At 36.6% G+C, this 25085-nt stretch overlaps 1 protein-coding gene across 3 annotated transcripts in view; it reads left to right on the top strand.

Annotated features, from left to right (window-relative positions):
- The window catches only part of SLF2 (SMC5-SMC6 complex localization factor 2), a 51205-nt gene that overhangs the window by 12713 nt on the left and 13407 nt on the right, over positions 1-25085 (top strand). For all 3 annotated transcript variants that reach the window (XR_012020704.1, XM_072805634.1, XM_072805633.1), the window contains exons 6-17: positions 650-720; positions 4426-4548; positions 4947-5114; positions 6087-6189; positions 11827-11902; positions 12708-12849; positions 17143-17245; positions 17860-18036; positions 19836-19933; positions 20507-20594; positions 22237-22368; positions 22825-22902. Coding sequence is in view for 2 of the 3 variants with exons in the window: in XM_072805634.1 (XP_072661735.1) it covers positions 650-720; positions 4426-4548; positions 4947-5114; positions 6087-6189; positions 11827-11902; positions 12708-12849; positions 17143-17245; positions 17860-18036; positions 19836-19933; positions 20507-20594; positions 22237-22368; positions 22825-22902 (1359 nt within the window). In the remaining variant the exon portion in view is untranslated. The remainder of the gene's footprint in view (positions 1-649; positions 721-4425; positions 4549-4946; positions 5115-6086; positions 6190-11826; positions 11903-12707; positions 12850-17142; positions 17246-17859; positions 18037-19835; positions 19934-20506; positions 20595-22236; positions 22369-22824; positions 22903-25085) is intronic.

Below are 25085 nucleotides of genomic sequence, written 5' to 3'. Positions count from 1 at the left end.
TAAAAGGAAGAAGAAAAAAGTATTTTCCTATAGAAGTTATATAGAAGTTACTATAGACTAAGTTCTACTGGAGTTTCTATAGAAGTTCCATATAAATAGAAGTTCTATTATTTTCTTCCTGCACCCCAATGGATCACCTTGCACACCCCCTGCTTTGGAGACCACTGCTGTAAATGAAGGTAGAGTGTAGAAATGTTGTTAATTGTGGTGTGCAATTTTATTTCTAAAGTGCTTCATTCTATCTTGGGAATAAGCTGCATTAAATTCTAATAATATGTCTGTAAAATTTGGTGGGGAAGGTGTTAATGTTCCATGGTAACACCTAAAAATTAATAGTTTGATTCCATTAAAATAGAATTTAAAAATAAAAACAGGGTAGCCATGGAGCCCTCGGGTGTTTGCAGTCAGTTCATAAGACTGGCAGGGTTTTATAAGTAGTGCCTTTCCTAATAAGTGGTAAAATCAAATTGCCTGCAGTACAAAATACTAGACTTAAAGCATGATGGTGAAAATTCTCTAAGAAAGGTATCCTCCTGGCCTAGGTTATTGAAATAGAAAATATTCTTTAGTACTCTGAATAACTCAAAACATCCCAGTTCTTCTACTAAGATATGTTATAAAGTATCCCTAAATTTTCTTCTTGTTTTAGGAACATGGTCATAGTGGAACTTACACAAATACTTTAGACCGGCTAGTGAAGGAGATGGAAGACACTCAAAGGTTAGTAAGATCATGACTACTTTGGTAAATTTAAGATACTGCTTGTGTGGCTGGCTTTTAATTTTCCTTTAAAAATCATGAGAAATTAACATGCATTTTGTGTTAATACTACAGTAAGTTTTGCTGTCAACTATGAGGGAGATAAAGTATTCTTGTTCATAGGCTGGGTCAGAAGATCAGGTTTTTATGGTTTACTGCATTCAATAATACAAATTCCTTTCTGCTTACCATAACCAGTATCTTAACTGGTAGCTGAAATTCTTGATCAAATGTACAGGAAGAACTTTTTGTGTATATTTTTTTATTGTAATAAAATATGTATAATTTAATTTACCATCCTAATCATTTTTAAATGTGCAATTCAGTGGCATTAAGTACATTCACATTGTTGTGTAGTCATCACCACCTTCCATCTTCAGAACTTTTTTTCAGCTTCCCTAACTGAAATTCCATACTCATTAAATAATAATTTCCCATCCACCTCTTCCCCCAGCCCTTGGCAAGTACCATTCTACTTTTTGTCTTTATGAAATTAATTATTCTAGGTACCTCATATAAATGAGTATTCATCCATTTAACTGGCATATTTCACTTAGCATAGTGTCTTCAAGATTTGCCCATGTTATATAGCATGTGTCAGAATTTCCTTCCTTTTTTTTTTTTTTTTAAAGATTTTTTATTTATTCATGACAGGCAGAGAGAGAGAGAGAGAGAGAGAGAGAGGCAGAGACACAGGCAGAGGGAGAAGCAGGCTCCATGCAGGGAGCCTGATGTGGGACTCAATCCCGGATCTCCAGGATCACACCCCAGGCCAAAGGCCAGCGCTAAACCGCTAGGCCACCGGGGCTGCCCAATTTCCTTCCTTTTTAAGGCTGAATAATACTTTATTGAATGTATATATCACATTTAATTTACCTGTTCATCCTTTGATAAACACTTGGGTTGTTTCTATTTTTTGGCTATTGAAGTATTGCTGCTGTGAACATGGATGTACAGATGTGTCTTCAACTCTGCACTCATTTACATATATACCCAGAAGTAGAATTGCTGGATCATATGGTGTTTCTATACATAATTTTTTGAGGAATTGCCATACTGTTTTCCACAATGACTGTACCATTTACATTCCCATCGAAAGTGCACAAGGATTCCAGTTTTCCCACATTCACCAACACTTGATATTTTCTGGTTTTTTGATAATAGCCATCCTAAAAAGTATGAAGTGGTACATCATTATGGTTTTGATTTTCAGTTTCCTAATAACTAATGATGTTGAACATCTTTTCATGTCCTTACTGGCCATTTGTATAGCTTCTTTGGAGAAATGTCTATTCAGATCCTTTGCCCCCCCCCCCCTTTTTTTTACTGATTAGAAAGTGTGCACGAGATGGGGGAGGGGCAGTGGGAGATGGAGAAGCAGACTCCCTGCTGAGCAGGGAGCCCACCCTGGGGCTCCATCCCAGGACCAGGATCATGACCTTAGCCGAAGGCAGATGCTTAACCGACTGAGCCACCCAGGTGCCCCTTGCCCATTTTTTAATTGAGTTGTTTGGGGTTTTTTTGTTTGTACAGGTAGAATTTTTTTAAAACATTCTTATGTTCACATAGTCCAAATTTTGAAACCAGCATAGCCAGACATGGTATTTCTACATCAAGTTACCCTTGACGAAGAAGTCTGTTCATTTATTTATTCTTTTAAAGATTTTATTTACTTATTCATGAGAGACACAGAGAGAGAGAGAGAGGCAGAGACACAGGCAGAGGGAGAAGCAGGCTCCATGCAGGGACCCCAATGCAGAACTTGATCCTGGGACTCTAGGATCATGCCCTGAACCAAAGGCAGACGCTCAACTGCTAAGTCACCCAGGCGTCCCGAGGAAGAAATTTAGAATTACGTTTCTCTCTCCTTCTATCTCTGTGTCTTTCTCTCTGCTACACACACACAGAAATCAAAAAGTTTGAAGATCATAATGGACCTAATAAAATTTGTGTCACTAGTTACAAGCTGCTGTTGTTAATGAGGGGGAAAAATACATTCCTTATTTAAGCAATATGCACAAAACTAGCCCAGAAAACTTCACTAAAACCTCAACTGACGTTGGGCTCCTGGGTGGCTCATTCAGTTAAGCATCTGACTTTGGCTGAGATCATGATCTTGGGGTCTTGGGATTGAATTGGGCTCCACACTGATTAGCCCTCTCCTTCTGTCCCTACCCCCACTTGTGCACGCTCTTTTCTCTTTCTCAAATAAATAATAAAATCTTTAAAAAAAAAATCTCAACTGACTTGAAGTTGGTATGTATGTGTCTCAAACTTGATAGACAAGGAATTATAGAACGTAGGAATTATAATTAGTCAGAAGTGTTCCCCTTTTTATTTTTTTATTTTTATTTTTATTTTTTTTAAGATTTATTTTTATTTTTTATGATAGAGAGAGAGAGAGACAGGCAGAGGGAGAAGCAGGCTCCATGCCAGGAGCCCGACGCGGGACTCGATCCCGGGACTCCAGGACCGCACCCTGGGCCAAAGGCAGGCGCGAAACTGCTGAGCCACCCAGGGATCCCCTGTTCCCCTTTTTAAATTAGAGAAATTCTCTTTATTGTAAGATTCTTTAAACTTCTCATGAATTCATGTGATATGTAATGTCAGACCTGAAGTTGTTTATTTAAAATGAGCACTGTACAGACCAGAGGTAGAGATGCTAGTTTGATCTGATGGTTGACTTTTTCCTGTATTGATCAGTATATTTACCAGTCACTTACTGTTGTATTATACTCATCTACTGTGGCGCTGGAGCTGGGAATAAGGACCTTGGTTAAAATAACTTAATCTTGGCAAACAGTATAAGGAAGGACTCCAGAGCTAGACTCTCTGGCTTTGAATCCCAGTTCCTGCATTGTGAGCTTGAGCAAGTTAGCTTTCCTAATAATGTCTATTTACTTATACGTCAAATGGGTAATAAACTACACATGGGGTTCTTGTGAAGGTTGAAAGATTTAATACATAAAGTTCTCAATACAGTGCCTGTCACATAGTAAGGGCTCAGTGTCAGGTGTCGTGATGGTAACCATGATGACATTGATAATGATTACTGCTGCTAGAAAGCCTAATTAACATTATCAGGTTGTTGGTCTACTAGAAGTCAGCTGAGCATTAAAGATTCAAGGGGATGATCAAATTATTCTTTGCCATTTTTCCTTCCCGTTTCTCTAAATGATTTGGATATCCTTCTTGAAGTCCTAGTTATAAAGAAATATTCAAGTCTTCTATGTGAAGGACACTATTCTTTTTTTTTTTTTTAAGATTTTTATTTAATTATTTGAGAGAGAGCACAAGCAGGGGGAGAGGCAGAGGGAGAGAAAGAAGTAGACTCTCCGCTAAGCAGAGAGCCAGACATGGGGCTTGATCCTAGGACCCTGAGACCATGTCCCAAAGGCAGACACTTAACCAACTGAGCCACCCAGGTGTTCCAACTAATACTATTCTAATATCATACCAGTAGCTGGGTAAAAGTCTCTTCTACATCCTGATGTTCAGGGAAACATAATTTGGCCTGCAATGCAACAAAGTTTGTCATATAACAAGGTACTTTAATAAGAGGTTGGGTTTTTTGGGAAGGTTGTTTTGTTTTGTTTTGTTTTGGTGCTGCTTTTAGACATAAACTAAAGATTATTTTTAAAGTAAACTATCTTTTTCAATTCTCAGGCTAGATGAACTGCAGAAGCAACTACAGGAAGATATAAGGCAGGGCCGAGGTATTAAATCCCCCATCAGAATTGGAGATCAAGACAGTACAGATGATGAGGATGGCCTTTTAGAAGAGCACAGGTATAGCATTTTTCATAATATATACCCTATTAAGTTTACATTTCTAAATTTTGTTCTTGTGAAATAAATGGACCATTGATGGTTATTTACTTAATGAGTAGTCTATGATCATTTCCTAATCCATCTATAATGTATTTGAAGGACAAATGTTAAGGCCAAGTTACATATTTTTTTCTCCTGGTTATTGTTTCTTTTCACACAGACCCATTTAGTGGCTATGGATTACTAGCAAAAAGTGGGAGGCGCAAAACACATGTTCCCATGATAAGTCTTCTTATGTGGGATAGTCTTATGTGGGATTAACATTCGTAAGAAAAGTTTTCTTTGCAGCAAAACCTTTAAACACAAAACCATATCCAATGTAACTATTTGGTATTCAATAACTTTTTTTATTCTAGGGAATTTCTAAAGAAATTTTCAGTTACAATTGATGCTATTCCTGATCATCACCCAGGTGAAGAAATATTTAATTTCCTCAATTCCGGAAAAATTTTCAATCAGTATACCTTGGATTTAAGAGACTCTGGTTTTATAGGACAGAGCGCTGTAGAAAAGCTTATTCTTAAGTAAGTAGAAAAATAGAAAAATATTTTACTTTTTCCTATTTAAAAATTACCCTAAAAGATTCCTGACTGACATAATCTGATTTCTATTATGACCTGTCCAGTTTCCTAATCCTTATTACCGTTGCTTTTTGTGTTTATTATTTAATTATAGGAATCAGTGTAAGATAGTTGCTTGGTATATTACACACCTTTATTAATTAGGGTTAATATCAGTGTATAATAACAGCAACTGTCAAAATAGTAGCTTAAAACAAGAAGTATATTTCTTTCTAATGTGAAAGAAGTTCAGAGATAGGGAGTCCAGGGCTGGTGTTTTGCCATATAGTCTTTCTTCTCCACTATCCTAAGGACTTAGCTTCAGGTGCTACTGGTACTCCAGCCTTTACATTCAAATTCCCAGAAATCCTACACATTTCTACTTATGGTTAGCTGGATAGAACTCAGTCAGTATGGTCACACCTAGTTACAAGGAAGGCTGGGAAATGGTTTCTGTCTCAGGCAGAGCCAGTGTACCGAGCTAAAAATCAGGGTTCAGTTGCCAAGAGGAAAGGCAAGAATAGATGTTGGGATGGGCAATTAGCAGTCTGTATCACAGTGCCCGAGTTGGTCTAATTTCTCTCAATGCATGATATCTCAGATCCAGAGAGATCACATTAATTCTGGTGCTGAGTTTTATGGAAGTACAAACCCAAGCTGGCAAAAGCAGACGATGCTCTGAGACTTAATAGGAGCCTTCTCAACACTGCCAGCTAATGTAAGTTTATCCACTAGATCAATCTGGAGACAGGACAACAGATCAGCATTAGACCATCATTTGAATTTCCTTTATCAGTAACTCATCCATATTGGAGTAGAGTCTACTTCCATGGACTGAGGATGGTATGCTTGCTCATTTCCCTGGTTATGTCAGATGTGGTGGTAGATGTTTCTTGCCATAAAGTAACAGTCATTGATTTCACTTTATTTTTTCAGATCAGGAAAAACAGATCAGATTTTTTTGACAACACAAGGCTTTCTTACCTCTGCTTATCACTATGTCCAGTGTCCTGTACCTGTGTTAAAGTGGCTGTTTCGGGTAAGAAAAATGTTTGAGAAGTATAGTTGTCTGCATTTCCTAGTCAAAAACAAACTTAAAATGTAATTATATCTACACATTACTAGAGAAAAAAATAATTAAGCACAATCAAATTCATGATTTCAGTGGGTTAAAATGAGGCAAAAAGAGTCTATGTAAAGAGATTATAAAGGAAATGCAAATGCAGATTATGTGTGGGATAGTAATGTTTATTGTGCCTAAGACATTTCATCCCACTGGCAAATCACTATTATAGTTAGTTTTAGAAGAGTTCTTCTTATTCTTACATTACATGCTTTTTAGGGGGAGAGGAGGGAGACTTTGTGGGTTTTTTTTTTAAATATTTTTTTCTCTCATTTTTATGGAGATTCTTGCATATGTATTTTTAGTATTTGACTTGTATACTAATATTTCCCCATTTGTGTGTGTGTGTGTGTGTGTGTGTGTGTGTCTCTGCAACCAAATTTTTTTTCTTCATTCAGATTTATTTTTTAAATCCACTTAATTATCTGCATAACTTTATAAATATCGGTGGTATCAAAAATATGACTATTAAAAAATATGTTGTATGAAGTGGGGAAAAACATAAGTTTCTGTTTTGGGCTTTAAGATAGCATTTCAAACAATCTCATATTTGGCAAGAACTAGATATTCCAGTACAGCCTTTTATTCATTTTTTTTTCATATAACTGGCTTTTTTTTTTTTTTGAGTGCCAGCTGTGCCAGGTACTAGAGAGAACAACAATGAAAAAATTTACATTTCTGATGTCATGAAAGCCATATTCTAGTACTATAGAGGAAACAGTAAATTTGTATGTCTGTGAATGCGTATTTAGAGATATATTATGTTAGATGTTAAGTGCTAAGAAGAAAGAGTAGGCTAGGGTAGATACAGAGAAGTATCAGGGTGGGAGGAAAACTTAATTTTTTGAATGTTTATATATGATAATTGATAATGAGGGCCTTATTGGTAAGTGAGGTCTGAGTAAAGATCTAAGAAAGTAATGGAGTGAGTCTTGCTACTTTATGGTAAAAGAACATTCTAGGCAGAGGAAAATAACGGGCAGTGCAGACTCTGGGGCAGGAGCCTTTAATTCCAGTGGTTAGGAGCTTACTCTGACCCTAGTAGATTTTTTTTTTTTTTTTCAAACAGTCCTAATTAAATCAAAACTTGCCTCCCTGTGGTTTTTATATAGTAGTACTAATTATCTTTTCTAGAGCTTCCCAAAATATGCTTCATCTAATAGCTTTTCATTTATTTTAAAAGATGATGACCCTCATCTCCCCCCAACACTAAACTTTCTCCAGTCACTAAATATCTGGTCCCTTTACTGATCATCTTTCTAAATGACCTTTAACTCTTAGTGTTTACCCCTTACCTTAAATGGATATATGCTCTAGATAAGGTCCTTCTTTTTTTTTTTTTTTTTTTAATTTATGATAGTCACAGAGAGAGAGAGGCAGAGACACAGGCAGAGGGAGAAGCAGGCTCCATGCACCGGGAGCCCGATGTGGGATTCGATCCCGGGTCTCCAGGATCGCGCCCTGGGCCAAAGGCAGGCGCCAAACCGCTGCGCCACCCAGGGATCCCGATAAGGTCCTTCTAAACAAGTTTCCAGTGAGACTCTTACCATCTACCCACTGACATATTCCTATTACTGCAGTTCAAAACTTCCATTTGCTGTCATGCCAGGGCTTTGTTATTCTCTAATTATGTAATATATCTTTTCCTAAACTTACAAGTAAGACTTTGCATTTATCTGTGTTAATTTTTATCTTGTTGATGTGGGTCTTCATTATAGCCTTCAAAACCCTGATTGTAAAATATAAGCATGTCTTCATATAAGTAGTTTTTATACTCTTCATATTTATTCTTTGAAAAACTAAACTAATAATTATTCATTAATCACTTTTTCTGTGTAAAACACTTTGTCTCATCTCTCCTTTTCAATTGCATTTTTCATGATGGAGAGATGTGCCAATTTATGACTTTCTTTTTTAGAAAGTATGTCAATTTATTTTAATGCTGTGGTTCTCATGTTTTTTTAAACCCTTCTTACCCAAAGAATACAAAAACACTAATTCAGAATGATATATACACTACTGTATTTGTTGCAGCAATATTTACAATGACCAAATTATGGAAGCTGCCCAAGTGTCCTTCAGTAGATGAGTAGATACAGATGTACGTGCACACATGTGTACATGTACAATGGAATATTATTCAGCCATTAAGAAAAAAGAATGAAATCTATGGTCCTAACGTTTTGTAAATTTAATTGTTAAAATGTAATGAAAATGTTTGCATTTTCCTGATTTTATGCGTATATAAAACTAGAAAGACATTAGTTTTTAAAAATTTTTTCAGGGCAGCCCCGGTGGCACAGCGGTTTAAAGCTGCCTGCAGCTCAGGGCGTGATCCTGGAGACCCGGGATCGAGTCCCACATCAGGCTCCCTGCATGGAGCCTGCTTCTCCCTCTCTCTCTCTCTCTCTCTCTCTCTCTGTGACTCAATAAATAAATAAAATCTTTAAAAATAAATAAAAAAATAATAATAAAAAATAAAAAAATAAAAATAAAAATTTTTTCAAAGGGAATTCACATTTTTTTTTTTTAAAGATTTATTTATTTATTCATGATAGATATAGAGAGAGAGAAAGAGGCAGAGACACAGGAGGAGGGAGAAGCAGGCTCCATGCACCGGGAGCCTGACGTGGGATTCGATCCCGGGTCTCCAGGATCGCGCCCTGGGCCAAAGGCAGGCGCCAAACCGCTGTGCCACCCAGGGATCCCAAGGGAATTCACATTTGATTGTGCGAAGTTCAAGTAAAATGGAAAGAAGAATTTTCTTAAAGGCTTACTGCCACCCCAGTTTCTGGGGGCTCTTAAATTTTAGTGTTTTCTAGATTTTTCTCTGCATGTACATAGATTACTGTATGATGATATGAACAGAATATGTGCTGTTTTGTAACTTGTTTATTTCTGATAACAAATTATTGAGTATTTTTGTCAGTAGAAATGTTGTCATCCTTTTTAATGGCTTTATCATATTCTGTTGTAGTGTTATACTATGATTTATTTAACCCAGTCTCAATTGATAGACATTAGATTGTTATATACACCTCTTTACATATTTATTTATTTCCATGAACTGTGTTGCCTACCTTAGAATTCATTACTGCCCAAAAAAGATTGTTACCAAAGCTTGTCCTGTTTCCAACATGCCTTTGAATGTTGCTGCAACCTAGTGGCAAAACATAACACAAACATGTAACAGACTTTTTTGACAGAAGTTGATTTTGAAAATGGCACAAACATGCAAATGATGCAAATACAAACATACGATGATACAAATATGCCTGATTGAAACCAGAGTTTGGGTTATTCTCTCTTGCATTTTAGATTTAAATTTACTATAATCATAATCTATAGCTTCAAAGCAAAAGGGAAAGAGAAATATTTTCCCCTACAAAACCACTGTAAAATTAACCTTCAAAGGGACGCCTGGGTGACTTAGCGGTTGGACATCTGCCTTCGGCCTTCGGCCCAGGGCGTGATTCTGGAACCTGGGATCGAGTCCCACATCGGGCTCCCTGCATAGAGCCTGCTTCTCCCTCTGCCTGTGTCTCTGCCTCTCTCTTTCTGTGTCTCTCACGAATAAATAAATAAAATCTTTAAAAAAATAAAATTACCTTCAACATGTCACATAATTCTCTTTCTTTTTTTTTAAGAGTTATTTGAGAGAAAGAAAGCATGCACACAAGTGGAAGTGGGAGGAGAGGGGGACAGGGAGAGGGAAAATCTCCAGCAGACTCCCAGCTGAGTAGGGAGCCTAACCCAGGGCTTGATCTCACAGCCCTGAGATCATGACCTGACCTGAAATCAAGAGTTGGAGGCTTAACCAACTGAGCTGCCACCCGAGTGTCCCTGTCATAGGATTTTTTTAAATGTTTGTGTTTTTTTAAGATTTTATTTATCTATTAGAGAGAGAAGAGAGACAAAGGCAGAGGGAGAAGCAGGCTCCATGCAGGGAGCCTGACATGGAACTCGATCCCGGGTCTCCAGGATCACGCCCTGGGCTGAAGGCGGCGCTAAACCACTAAGCCACCGGGGCTGCCCTTAAATGTTTTTTTATTTTTTATTTTTTTATTTTTATTTATTTTTTTTTAATTTTTATTTATTTATGGTAGTCACAGAGAGAGAGAGAGAGAGAGGCGCAGAGACACAGGCAGAGGGAGAAGCAGGCTCCATGCACCGGGAGCCTGACGTGGGATTCGATCCCGGGTCTCCAGGATCGTGCGCTGGGACAAAGGCAGGCGCCAAATCGCTGCGCCACCCGGGGATCCCTTAAATGTTTTTTAAATTGAGATTTTGTTCCCCCAAAATGATCTTTTACTGTAAAATTATGTTAATTATATGCTTCTGCATATAAATTTCTATATGTAAAAAGGCTGACTAGATCAAAATATAAGGACAATAACTTTGCATAAATACTACCAAATTACTTTTTAAATTTTACCAAATTATACTTACACTGGCCATGCTACCTCTTTCCTAATACTCTAATGAACACTGGGTGTTATCAATGTTCTTGATCATTAACAATCTCAATGTCCAGTTTCTCTTGACAAGCTAATGATAGCTTGTCATTTCTCTATTTCTCTGCATTTCTTTCTTTCTTTTTTTTTTTTTTTGAGTCTGCAGGTGAGTTTATTGGGGGTGGGGGGGTGCATTTCTTTGACTACTAGTGATATTAGACATCTTTTAAAAAGTATATTGGTGGGCAGCCCTGGTGGCGCAGCGGTTTGGCGCCGCCTGCAGCCTGGGGCGTGATCCTGGAGACCTGGGATCGAGTCCCACATCAGGCTCCCTGCATGGAGCCTGCTTCTCCCTCTGCCTGTGTCTCTGCCTCTCTCTCTCTGTGTCTATGAGTAAATAAATAAAATCTTTAAAAAAATAAAAATAAAAAGTATATTGGTATGTTAATTTGCATATTGTATCGTTTCAAACATTTTTACTAGATTGTGGTTTGGTTTTTGCCTATGAACAACTAGCAAGCAGCCTTTCCTTTATGGGTTTTTGGATATCATTGCACATGAATTAGAAAGCTGTTTTTTGATAGTTTTCAAATGTTTGTCTAATTATAAATGAAAGTTGTAAAAACAGCATGTTAGAATAGAAAGGCCCTGATTTTTAGAATCAGACCTGGATTTCAAGTTCCAACTCCTCGTGTCTTATGTAGGTGGAGTATTTTAATCTCTCTGAGCCTTATGTATAATGAATGACCACTTCATAAGGTTATTTTAAATATTAAAATGAAATGTATGGGGATCCCTGGGTGGCGCAGCGGTTTGGCGCCTGCCTTTGGGCCAGGGCGCGATCCCGGAGACCCGGGATCGAATCCCACATCAGGCTCCCGGTGCATGGAGCCTGCTTCTCCCTCTGCCTGTGTCTCTGCCTCTCTCTCTCTCTGTGACTATCATAAATAAAAAAATAAAAAAATAAAAAAAAATAAAATGAAATGTATGTAAAATGCATATTAAAGAAAATACACGCAAAATACCTTTGTATTTCCCTGACAAGTAATAAGTGCTCATTTTCTTTCTTCTTTCTTAATACTTTTATCTACTTTGGCAGATGATGTCGGTTCATACAGACTGTATTGTGTCTGTGCAGATTTTAAGTACATTGATGGAAATAACGATTAGAAATGGTGAGTATATAAGTATACTCTGATTAGTAGTCTGAATTATTGAATACTGTGTACGGAGTCTATTTCTAATTGTTAAACATTATGGATATTCAAAAGTATAGAATAAAAATTATTTTTGTGATCTAAAATCTCTAGTAATGAAATGAAATGAAATGCCAATCAAAAATGAGTATCTGCATTTCTCTAGTTGCATTGAGAAAAGGGTATAAGATCTTAAAGGAACAGCCCTAACTTAATATTTACCAACTCATGAGTTACTGTCTGGGTAAGTGGAAATAGTTGCATGTTTGTTTATTTAGCCAATTAACTTTAACTGACTTATTGATGAGCAAGTATTGTACTGATTATGCACTAAGGAGATTGAAAGTATCTACTACAAAAACGTAACAACTGTTTTTTCATTTTTGAGATCCCATGTTTCATTAAACAGCATTGTGATTTATATCTTTCACTTGTTTTGAGAATTAGGACTATATGGGGATTGAAAATGGTAAAATCATCCTGTGTTAGAAGTAGTTGGTATTTTACGATTGTTATTTTCAGTGTTTTCAAAGTGTACCACTCCCTCTCTCTTTTATTCATCATCACTCTCAAATATTTTCATAAATGTCATTTCCTTCACATTACTTGAAAATGTATAATTCCTATATGATCATTCTAAATAACTATATTGTTAACATATCATTATCAGATGTCATTTCTCTAAAATCATCATAATATCCATGTTTCACTACATAGTGTCATCTTGCAACTGTGTGTTTGTGAACCTGGGATTTGGGATAAAATATTTTCTTCTGTTAACCAGATACCTTCAGTGATTCACCAGTTTGGCCCTGGATCCCATCATTATCCGATATAGCAGCTGTGTTTTTCAATATGGGAATTGATTTTAGATCTTTGTTTCCTCTGGAGAATCTTCAGCCAGACTTTAATGAAGACAATCTGGTGTAAGTTTTGTTTTTATAAACTCCCAAAAACATTCTTTTTAATAATTTGTAATATAATAACAATTAATAAATTGTTAGGTTCAATACCCATTTTTGGTTTTTTAAATCTCTCAAAATTGAAATGGGTCTTGAATTAGATACATTCTTAATATCTTTTTTTTTTTTTTTTTTTTTTAAGATTTTATTTGAGAGAGAGCGCATGAGCAGGGGGAGGGGCAGAGAGAGAGGGAGAGGCAGACTCCCTTCTAAGCAGGAAGCCTGACTTGGGCCTCTATCCTAGCATTCTGGCATCATGAACCAAGCTGAAGGCAGATGCTTAACCGACTGAGCCACCCAGGTGCCCCTTAACATCTGTCTTAGTCTTAAAGTCATCATCAGGGGATCCCTGGGTGGCGCAGCGGTTTGGCGCCTGCCTTTGGCCCAGGGCGCGATCCTGGAGACCCGGGATCAAATCCCACATCGGGCTCCCGGTGCATGGAGCCTGCTTCTCCCTCTGCCTGTGTCTCTGCCCCCCCCTCTCTCTCTCTCTCTCTGTGACTATCATAAATAAATAAAAATTTAAAAAATTCAAAAAGTCATCATCATATTTAACAAGGAGGAAATAGAAACATTTAAATTTTTTTTAAAAATTTAATAAGACCATCCACTATTGGGGCACCTGGATGACTTAGCTGGTTAGGCATCAGCCTTCTGCTTGGGTCATGTCGAGCTTGGTGTTGGGCTCCCTGCTGAGCAGGGAGTCTACTTTTCCCTCTCCCTCTGCTGTTCCTCCTGCTTGTGTGCTCTCTCTTTCTCTCTCTCTCTCTCTCTCTCTCTGTCCCAGGGTCCTGGGATTGAGCCCTGCATCAGGCTCCCCGCAAGGAGCCTGCCTCTTCCTCTGCCTGTGTTTCTGCCTCTCTCTGTGTGTCTCTCATGAATAAATAAATAAAATATATTTTTTAATCTTTTAAAAATAAATAAATATTTTTTAAAATGCCAATCAAATATTTTGTGGGGAAGGGGAGAGTTGTTACTATACAGGTAATTCTAAAGTCATATGGAAAAAAACAATTTCCAGGAAAGCTTTGAGAAAGAAGAGTTAAGAGGCAGGACTGGCTTTAGCAGATAATAGTATAGGACAAGGACAAGATGCAAAGCTCTATCAGTGGAAGAAAGTAAGTCCAAAACGAGCAAAGACAGAGACACTATGCTAAAGATGCTATTTCCATAAATGAGGAAAGAGTAGGATATTAAGTATCTGGTATTTTCCACTGTTTGGAACACTGGGTAGCCATCTGAAAAATTTTGCATCCATATCTCAAAATGATAGATTAAAGATTTTAATGTAAACAATGAAACCATAAAAGTAATAGAAGAAACCAGCAGGTATTTATAATCCTAGAAAAAGAGAAAATGGTTTTTGTATGAACTCACACTTGAAAGCCATAAAAAGGAAAATTAAGTCATTTGACCACAACTTGCCATGATAGTAGTCACTATACACAAAATCAAAAGCCTCAAAAGGGATAAGAGGGAGGTATATATTCATATAATTTTTCATATTCATGCATATATGTGTGTATGAAACAACTCTGGTTGCAGACATAGGTTTGGTTTAGTTTCAAATTAAAAGAGAAAAAGATCAATAACCTATTAGAATATTGGACGAAAAAATAAACAGCATAGAAATAAGAATGTTCTTAATTATGAAAATATACTCATCTTCACTTCTGAGAGGTAAATTCTTGTTACTTGCTATATCCAAAGCCAAACTCTTATTTCTCTAGTTCTCTTTCCATTCCATAATAAGATCCCTTGTTGCTCAGATGTAATCTGTATCTAAAAATATGTTGGATAGCAAATTTTCAGATTAAAACTATGTTCTCTGTCACTTTAAATAAGGGGAAAAAAACGCTTTCCTGGCCCATCCAGAAAAACTCAACATTTCCTCCATACATCATTAAAATACTCAAACTACCTATATTTTAAAAAGTTAAAATGCCAATTATTTTATTATTTAACATTCAATGAATTCAGTAACGTGTGGTAATTTTGTATGTTGTATGCAACAGATTTGAATTTTTCTTCACTGTTGCAAGTAGATACTGAAGTAGAAATAGTGAAGTAAAGATATATAATGAATGCATTAAGACATAATGCATGCAAATGATATTTGGTGAGATAGTTGTTTTTCTTGGTTACTTACCAGTTGAAGAGTTGGCCTTAGGTTTGGTGACTACAGCAGGGAGATGGTGGCTGTAGTAACTGTTGCAGTGTAATGGTAGGCATCAATGAGCACAGGAAAGCAGGAAGGAGCTGGTGAAGGAATGAGTGAACTGTGATGAAATACCTGTTTAACCAACATGAGTACAAGACTGAATCCTATTGAGATATGACCGCAACGCTCTCTTCTAAGACTCACATGCAACTTAACAATTTTTGTTGGTGTGTATGAAATGTCTGAAGGCTCTTAAATATTCAGATAGGGAAAATACGATACTAAAGGATAGTAGAACAGTTCTTTTCTTGACCATTATTGTGTTAGATGTACAGACTTAAAATCTGAGACACGGGACGCCTGGGTGGCTCAGGGGTTGAGTGTCTGCCTTCGCTCAGGGCATGATCCCAGGGTCCTGGGATCGAGTCCTGCATTGGGCTCCCTGCAGGGAGCCTGCTTCTCCCGCTGCCTGTGTCTCTGCCTCTCTCTGTATGTCTCTCTCATGAATAAATAAATAAAATCTTTAAAATATTTATTAAAAATCTGAGTCACAACTAACCTCTCTCTTTTACATTCCATCAATTCTCACATCCCTGTGTTCCACTTCCTCTGCTCATGTCACAGCTGTTCTTTCCTTTTTTGTTACCAGTATCAGTCTAATTCAGATAGTCTTTTCATGCCTACCCTGGCGAAAAAATAACCTTTTCCTGGAAGCTTTCTACCTCCAAGGTATTCATTCTTTTCATTCTTGGAGGATTCCTTTTATGAAACATAGTCTTGAATTTCTTACTCTTTGGTTCTCAAACCTTTACACCTTATATTTAAGACTCTACAATTTGACTCTGACCTATTTTCTATTTTGCTCTCCCTTTTGTTCTAACAAAATTGGTCTACTTGATGTTCCTCTGTATTAGTCATTGCATTGGCTCTTCTCATACTGATCCCTCAGCTCCATCCTCGGTGTCTGCTCATCAGAATATAACCTGTCTCACTGGTTGAAGCACTGTTTCTAAGAGCAAGACAGTATCCGTATGGAGACAGATTAAATAAATCATGATACATTAATAATTATCACAACTACTAGTAGTTACATATTGTTTACTATGTGCCAGGGACAGTCCTAAGGACTTAACATGTAGTGACCATTTAATGGTCACTACAACTATTAGATACTAACTTCATTCCCATTTTATAGAGGAGTCAGGCATAGATAGTTTAAGTAATTTGCCTGAGGTTATATATCTAGGAAGGCACACAGGGCTACCAAGCAAAGACTTTAGTAGTTAAGAAAGCTTTTCATATAAGGTTATTGGAAGTATAAGATACATTAAGTGAAATAAGAGAGGTATACTACAGTATATAGTGTGCTATGTACAGTTTATAGTAAAGGAAGGCATAGATTCATATTTATTTGTATATACATAAAATGCCTGTAGAAGGAAGGACTGAAAACTAGTAGTGATTATGGGGAGGGCAAGTAGGGGCAAAATGCCTAGACTGAGGATAGTTCTTCACAGCATACTGTGCCTTGATACCTTTTGAAGTTTTTTAACCATATGAAGGTATTATTTATTCAAAAAATTAAACAAAATAACTTTTGAAGGCCAAATTCATGTATCTCCTCCTCCATGAACCTTCACGGATTACCTCAACCAAAATTAAGGTGCTTAGAATTGTTTCTTTATATTGCTATCTATTCATTGAGACCTTCAAATGTTGAGTTCTTTTGTAGTCAAAGACACCTTCTACGTAGTTCTCTGACACCACCAAAATCAGTGAGGATAGTGCCTTATAAAAAGTAGCTGTTCAAGGGAGAACTAATGAATAGAGATAGAAATCAGATTCGTGTTTACCTGGAGTGGGAGATAGCAGGGTGACTTGGATCTGGCATGAAGGGATTTTGTGGGTAATAGAAATGTCCTGCTACTTCTTTATTCTTTTGACAGTTACCCTACTATATACATTTGTCAAAACTTAAAATCAGTATATTTTATTGTGTGTAAATTATGCCCCAATGAAACTTATTTTTTGTTCGATATTTCTTAAAATAATTATCTTGTGCCTAATTTCATGTTACTTTATTCACTTTTCAATAGTTCTGAAACACAGATGACTTGGGGACGGGATGGAAGTGAAGATTCATTTTGTAAGCCAATTTTTTCAACTCTTCCTGAAACCAACATTTTAAATGTGGTTAAGGTAGGGGAAAACTACTTTTTTATGTCTTTAGCACAGAACTAGAACCATTTAGTTTTGTGGTTGGAGGTTTTAAAACAAAATGACTAGTGTTTTACTAGAGGTTTACTAATATCCAATCTTTGAAATTGCTTGTAATAGTATTTGTATCAAATGTCGTTCTTGCTATTTTGTTTTGTTTTGTTTTAATATTAGGAGTAAAAGAGAACTTTAGATTTACAGAATTAATACAGTTCTAGGAATACCTTTACCAAGAAGCTTTTAGAAACCAGTATTTTTTGGAACCAATAATTTTTTAGAATTAGGATGTTTGAAGAAGTTATTACTTTAACTTAGTGATTAAGAATTAATAACAGTGCTAAAACTTTTTAGTGGCTGAATCAAATCAGTGATACCGAACCATTTAAAAAATCTCAAAAGTGAAAATTGGAGAATAAAATACTTATCTTGTCACCTATTTCAACTATTAAATGAGCATTTCTTTATTTCTTGCCTTCTTTTTCCAGACATTTGATGTTTTTTACTTTTGCATTTTTTGTCAGAAAGTTTTTATAATTTAAACTCTCCAAGTGAAATTTATCTCCTTAAGTTGTTTTATCTCTGTACTTCTGTCACAGTTTCTCGGCTTGTGTACATCCATACATCCAGAAGGTTACCAAGATCGTGAAATAATGTTGTTGATTTTAATGTTGTTTAAAATGAGTTTGGAGAAACAGCTGAAACAGATTCCTCTGGTGGACTTTCAGAGCCTCCTGATAAATCTGATGAAAAATATTAGAGATTGGAACACAAAGGTAAACCATACTTAAAGCCTTTATATTGATTTTAGCATTGGTTTTTTATATACCATCACAATTTGACTTTCATGGTGCATATGGAATTACTATTTTCTAGCCTGTTAAGATCTCTAACATATGAAAAATAAACTGAGGAAGGGACTATCTTCGCTGGAACTGTATTTTGTTTTTTTAAGATTTTATTTATTTATTAGAGAGAACAGAAGCCGGAGAAGGGAGAAGCAGACTCCCTGCTGAGCAGGTTGCTGAACTCGGGGCTCAATCCCAGGACCCTGAGATTATGACCTGAGCCGCAGGCATGTGATTAACTGATCAGTTAATCGTCCAGGCACCCAAGGAACTGTATTATTTAAATTTATGGTAACTGAATCTTCTCTAAAACTGCAGCTATTCATTTTTTTTTTAAGTGTTTATTGGGAATTTACTGTGGGCCCAGCATTAATGTATTAGAAATACAGCCATGAAAAAGATAAATCCATTGCCTTTATGGCAGTTTTATGTTAGAGAGTTAAATAATAAAGTAAATATAGATTATAATATCGTGTCAAGTTGTAGTAAGGACCACAAATTAAAATAAAGCAAGACATGGGTGTAGAGAATAATAGCAAGGCAGGGATCCTCTGCTGTTTCAGATAAGGCAGTCAGGGAAGGCCCTTCTGAAGTGACCTTTAGGAAAGACCTACATGAAATGGTGAAGCAAAGTCACAACAAAAATTTGAGTTGAATATCTATAGCCATATTAATGGTAAATGTGTATAATTTTTGTTAGGTTTTTAAGAATTCTATTTTTTAGAACCTTTTTTGGTGGAAGATTTCAAAAGTGCAAAAATAGACACGTATGATGAACCCATAAGTACTTTATCACCCAGCTTCAACAATTAACAGGACATAATCAACCTTGTCCCATCTGTTACCCTCATCCCATAGTTTCTTCCCCTACTCAGAGATTATTTTGAAGCAATTTTGTTAGACTTGAAATACTGAAATAGTTGAGGATCCCTAAAATGCAAGAAATCCCAGGTCAGAAACATGATCTTCTGCAGCTTTCATTATATACCTCTAGGGTATTTGTATTTAGGTCTATTTAGGAGCACCTGGGTGGCTCAGTTGATTAAGTGTCCAACTCTTAATTTCGACTCAGGTCATGATCTCAGGGCCCTGGAATGGAGCCCCCAGTTCTGCTCTGTACTCAGCGGGGAGTCTGCTTAAGGATTCTTTTCTCTCTCCCTCTGCACCTCCCTCCACTCAAACATGCTCCCTCTCTTTCTCTGTCTAAAATTAATCAATCAATCAATCTTAAATTAGATTTATTTAGATTTAGATTCTCCTGGAGAGGACTGTTTAGATGCAGGTATAGGTATGCCATAGCACAAAACATAAAAGCCAAGTGAGATTCTGATTAGTATATCTGTTCAGTCTCTTCCAAAGTTTATTTGTTTTTTAAGATTTTATTTATTTATTCATGAGAGACAGAGAGAGAGGCAGAGACACAGAGGCAGAAGGAGAAGCAAGCTCCATGCAGGGAGCCTGATGCGGGACTCAATCCCACGATTCCCAGGATCACACACCCTGGACCGAAGGCAGGTGCTAAACCGATGAGCCACCCAGGGATCCCCTCTTCCAAAGTTTAAAACTGAATCTGTGTACTGTGTCTGTTTTAGCAGGTCCTAGACTCCATGCTTTTTCTGAAAATGAGGCTCTTTTTATAATAATGCTTCCATAAGGGCAAGAAGGGATGGTGGATGATTTAGTTCCACTGACCTATTTGAAAAATCTTGCTTATTCTTTGTTTTCAGGTGCCTGAACTCTGTCTGGCCATAAATGAGCTGTCTAGTCATCCACACAACCTTCTGTGGTTGGTACAGCTGGTTCCTAACTGGACATCACGTGGAAGGTATAGAAAATTGAGAAATAAGCATCAAGAAAAATTTATATTTACATTAATGAAATACTTTGGTCCTTTATTCTCTTTCATCATTCTTTGAATGTTGGATCAGTCTTTTATTTCATAGTTGGCCATGGGGAAAGGCATTGTGACAGCCTGATTCTAATGCTTAGATCATTTTGTGATATCCTTGATTTTTAATTTTAGCTTATAACAATACAGATGGCACATATCATGAAAATGAATGAGTTAAAGAAAATGAGTTTTTTTTCTTTTTATTTTACTTTAGTAAACATAAATGTGAGCAATAAAATAGATTTTCTTTCAGTGAATCAGCAGGGCCAAAGATAAAGGCTCTTAATGATTTGCCTGAGTTTCAGACAATTCTAACTTAATGTACAAATATTTTACACGAAAATCTTACAGTTCTATTAAAGTTTATATGTTCCTGTACTGCCGTCTCTTGAAATATTAGCTATGTTTCCATTTAGAAGGACTCCTTTGGGCTCATTTATTTGCATCTTTGCATCTCAAACAGTATTGATTAAAATGCATTCTAAATACTTTAAATTCTAATTCCAGGCAACTAAGACAGTGCCTCAGCCTAGTGATTATTTCAAAGCTTTTGGATGAGAAACATGAAGATATCCCTAATGCCAGTAATCTGCAGGTATAAATAATATTTTTGTTTTCTTTTCATAAATGGGAAAGATCGTGAGGTATAGGGAAAAGTGATGGTTCTTAAGTCAAAAGTTCTGAGGTTAGATCTCAACTCTCAAGCATAATTATATAGTTCATATAAACTTTAAAATGGTACTTAACTATTGAGATCCATTACATGGACATGATATCATACCCAATACCATAGGTTAATTGTGGACAATTAGATGAATCAATGTATAAATACTAGTGGGAAAATCAAAATGTGATATATATGAGACTATTAGTTCACCTTATCAAGGTTAGCGATTTTATCATAAGATTAGAAGTTGCAGAACTATTACACATAATTGCATCTTGTACTTGTTTTTTTAAGTTTTTAAATTTTTTTATTTTTATTTTTTAAAGATTTATTTATTCATGAGAGACACAGAGAGAGGCAAAGGCAAAGAAAGACAAGAGAAGCAGGCTCCTCAAAGGGAGCCCAACGCGGAACTCGATTCCCCAACCCGGGATTATGCCCTGAGCCTAAGGCAGACACCCAGCTGCTGAGCTACCCAGGCATCCCCTTGTGCCTGTTTTAATATTAAATAATCCTTAAATTGTAGGGCTTAAACATGGTTGTCCTCTAGTACTTGTTCAGTGGTAAATATATCCTGTATATATGAATGGGTTTAAGTATGTCCAAAGGAAGCTCCACTGAGGGATCCCTGGGTGGTGCAGCGGTTTGGCGCCTGCCTTTGCCCAGGGTGCGATCTTGGAGACCCGGGATCGAATCTCACGTCGGGCTCCCGGTGCATGGAGCCTGCTTCTCCCTCTGCCTGTGTCTCTGCCTCTCTCTCTGTGTGTGTGTGTCTGTCGTAAATAAATTTTAAAAATTAAAAAAAATTAGAAAAAAAAAAAAAAGGAAGCTCCACTGAGAGGTCCTGAAAGCTTTTTACAAACATTAATAGCACTGAGGGAGCTATGGGGGCTACACATGGTTGGAATTTTAAAACTCAACATCTAACCTGTTCTAGATGTGTTCTTGTATGAATTGCAATTCAATACAAATGCTCTTTTCTCTACTAGGTCCTAGGGATGAAAAAATAAATTAGAGACTCTGCTCTTGAAAACAATCTAGGATGAAACAAAATAAACCAGCCATTTTAGTACAGTGTAGTAAGAATGATAGAAGTATGCACAGAGTGCTGTGAGACAGATTGCAAGGGACAGCTGGTTTCTTCATTAGCAGAGTTCAAGTAGATTTGATTCCAGATATATGGGGACCATTTCTGAGCCACCAGGCAAATAGCTGTCAGTTCTTTCAGTGATACTTCCATCAAAAAAGAATTCTTTTCAGAATTCAGGGACTTCTACTCTTAGAGAGATTTAGCTTTGCTGACTTTAAAATAATTTCACAGAGAAAGCATTCTGTTTGTAATGCCATTTGGTCTCCTCCTTGAGCTTTTATCCTCAATTACAAATATCAAATCTTTTAATTTAAAATCCCTTCTAAGCAAATGAGAACTTTTAAGTAAAGGAGAATTGGATATCCCTGGACTATAAAGAAAGCTAAAGGAACAAAATTAGAGAAGGCAAAATGAACAGAGGACCACTGAAAAAAAGATTAAGAAAGAGCAACTGTTCAATTTTTCCTCTTCTGTTGATAGATATCAGTCCTACATCGCTATCTTGTACAAATGAAGCCTTCTGATTTGTTGAAGAAAATGGTCTTGAAGAAAAGGGCTGAACAGCCAAATGGCACTATTGATGATAGTCTTCATTTGGAACTTGAAAAGCAGGTATCTGGGGCTAGATCATCTCTCAAAAGAATACATATAACTGGTGCCAGTTTCCTAATGACAAGCTAATAGCATAGGCATTTCTGGATTTAGAGACTTAGGTACATTCTAGCAACACAATTATAAAGTGCATGATATTTTTTACTTACAGCTGTCATGAAATTCTTCAGTAACCCTGAGAGTTGAGAATTGAGGTCAAACGATGGTTGTTGGTAATTTAATACTGGGAGTATTTTTTGGTACTCCTTTACTAGGGCAGTTGCAAGATGGCAAAGGGAATGCACTTGATTTAGAAATCAGGAAGCCTAGGTTAAATGCTTGGCTTTTCCTGACTTACCAGCTCAGTCAACTTAGCAAATTCTTAGTCCTTCCTGGGCAACTCTCCTAATGTGTAAAAAACTGGGATGGTATCTATGCTAGCTAATTCATGGGTGTTTTCTTTTATTTCTCTAACAGGCATATTATCTGACGTACATTCTTCTTCATTTAGTTGGTGAAGTTAGTTGTTCTCATTCTTTTTCTTCTGGACAACGGGTAGGTAGTTTTTAGTATTTTCTTGTTTTTAATAAGTGCCACTATTGATGGAATGAATGAACATTCTTTTTATAGAAGAAAACTTTGTAAAAGTTAACTTTGGGTTTACTATAGAAATCCCAGTATACCCTGGAAAAAGAGAAGTAATAGTAACTTTGCAACCATATCTTTGGCAAGAATTATCTGCACATTAGTTCTGTTTATTGGAGTGTAATTTAACCATCATAACTTGACAACAGTGTAATACCAGGGTCACCAAATGGACCAGCTCTTAGCTGGTGTCTTCCCATCTCTTCTCCCACTACACTTTTTTTTTTCTTTAGAAATAATATTTGGAAAAAAAATATTTGACTTCAAAATTAAACTAATAGTAAGTCAGGCTACTTTACATATGCATTTCTTAATTATCTCCCCATGTCAAGATTTTCATTTTGAATTATTCTTTCCTTCCCATACTTCCATAATCCATACTTCTGGAGAAAGTTCTTATTTAAGTCATCATATTTCATACTGTCGGTATTCCAACCTGTTTTAAAACTTAATATTACCTCCTTAGGCATTGTGAAAAGGACATAAGACTGGTTCATGAGGGGTTGTCTTAGGTTTTATTATTTGTTTTGCTTTTGGTTTTTTGTTGTTGTTTTTTAAGGAGACAGTGTTACATTGGTTTCAGGTGTACAACATAGGGATTCAACAGGTTTATATGTTATGCTATGCTCACCACAAGTGTAACTACCATATGTCACCATGAAGCACTATTACAATACCATTGACTATACTTCCTATGCTATACCCTTTTATCCCCATGACTTACTCATTCCATACCTGGAAATCTGTATCTCCCACTCCCCTTCAGCCATTTTGCATAGCCTCTCACTGTCCCCCACCCACCTACCCTCTGGGAACCATCAGTTTGTTCTCTGTATTTATAGGTCTGTTTCTGCTTTTTGTTTGCTTATTCACTTACTTTGTTTTTTAGGTTTCACATATAAGTGAAATCATATGGTATTTATCTTTCTCTGTCTTATTTCACTTTCACTTAACATTCTAGGTTCATCCATTTGTCTCATATGGCAAGATTTCATTTTTTTTTCTGGCTGTATTCTATTTTATATATATATATACACACATATCTATTATATATATATATACACACACATACACATATATACTACATCTTAATCTATTCATCTGTCACTGGACACTTAAGTTGCTTCCATTCTCGGCTATTTTAAATAATGCTGCAGTAAACATAGGGGTGCATATATTTTTTCAAATTAGTGCTTTTGTTTTCTTTGGGTAAATATCCAGTAATAGGATGACTGAGTCATTTGGTATTTCTTTTTAAATATTTGAGGAACCTCCATGCTGCTTTCCACGGTGATCACACCAGTTCACATTCCCACCAGTAGTTACATGAGGGTTCCTTTTTCTCCATCTTTGCCAACACTTGCTATTTCTTGTCTTTTGATTCTAGCCATTCTGATAGGTGTAAGGTGATGTGGCCCATTGTCTCATTTCAAGGATCAATTTGCAACAATTTGAAATGCCATCTTTATTACATGTTCAATTCCCAGTTCTTTTTCTGGACTCTTTTCCATCTATTTGCTCTTCCTGTCCCAAGACAACAGTTTTAATTAACTTTATTTTTACATAGTGTATTTGATATCTGATATAGATCTGTTCACTTATTTTCAAAATATTTTAAAATATTTTCCAGCATTTTCTGTTTAAGATGATACTTGTTTTTTCTGCAAGTGAGTTTTATTATTTATATATTTTTAAAAGATTAATTATTTATTTATTCATGAGAGACACACAGAGAGAGAGAGAGAGAGAGAGGCAGAGACACAGGCAGAGGGAGAAGCAAGCTCCATGCAGGGAGCCTGACATGGGACTTGATCCCGATCCCGGTTCTCCAGGTCCACACCCTGGGCTGAAGGGGCACTGAAACGCTGAACCACCCGGGCTGCCCTGCAAGTGAGTTTTAGAATCAGTTTGTGCTGGGGCACCTGGGTGGCTCAGTCAGTTAAGCCTCTGACTCTTGATCTCAGCTCAGGTCTCGATCTCAGGGTCATGACTTCAAGCCCTTGCTTGGGCCCATGCTGGGTGTGGAGCCTACTTTAAAAAAAAAAAAGAATCAATTTCTGCCTCCACCCCCCTAAAAAATGTTGTTGCAATTC

The sequence above is a fragment of the Canis lupus genome, chromosome 29 (assembly GCF_048164855.1).
Source record: "Canis lupus baileyi chromosome 29, mCanLup2.hap1, whole genome shotgun sequence".
NCBI lineage: Eukaryota > Metazoa > Chordata > Mammalia > Carnivora > Canidae > Canis > Canis lupus.
Note: the sequence above shows the minus strand (reverse complement) of the source record. Positions and strands in the feature narration are given on the sequence as shown.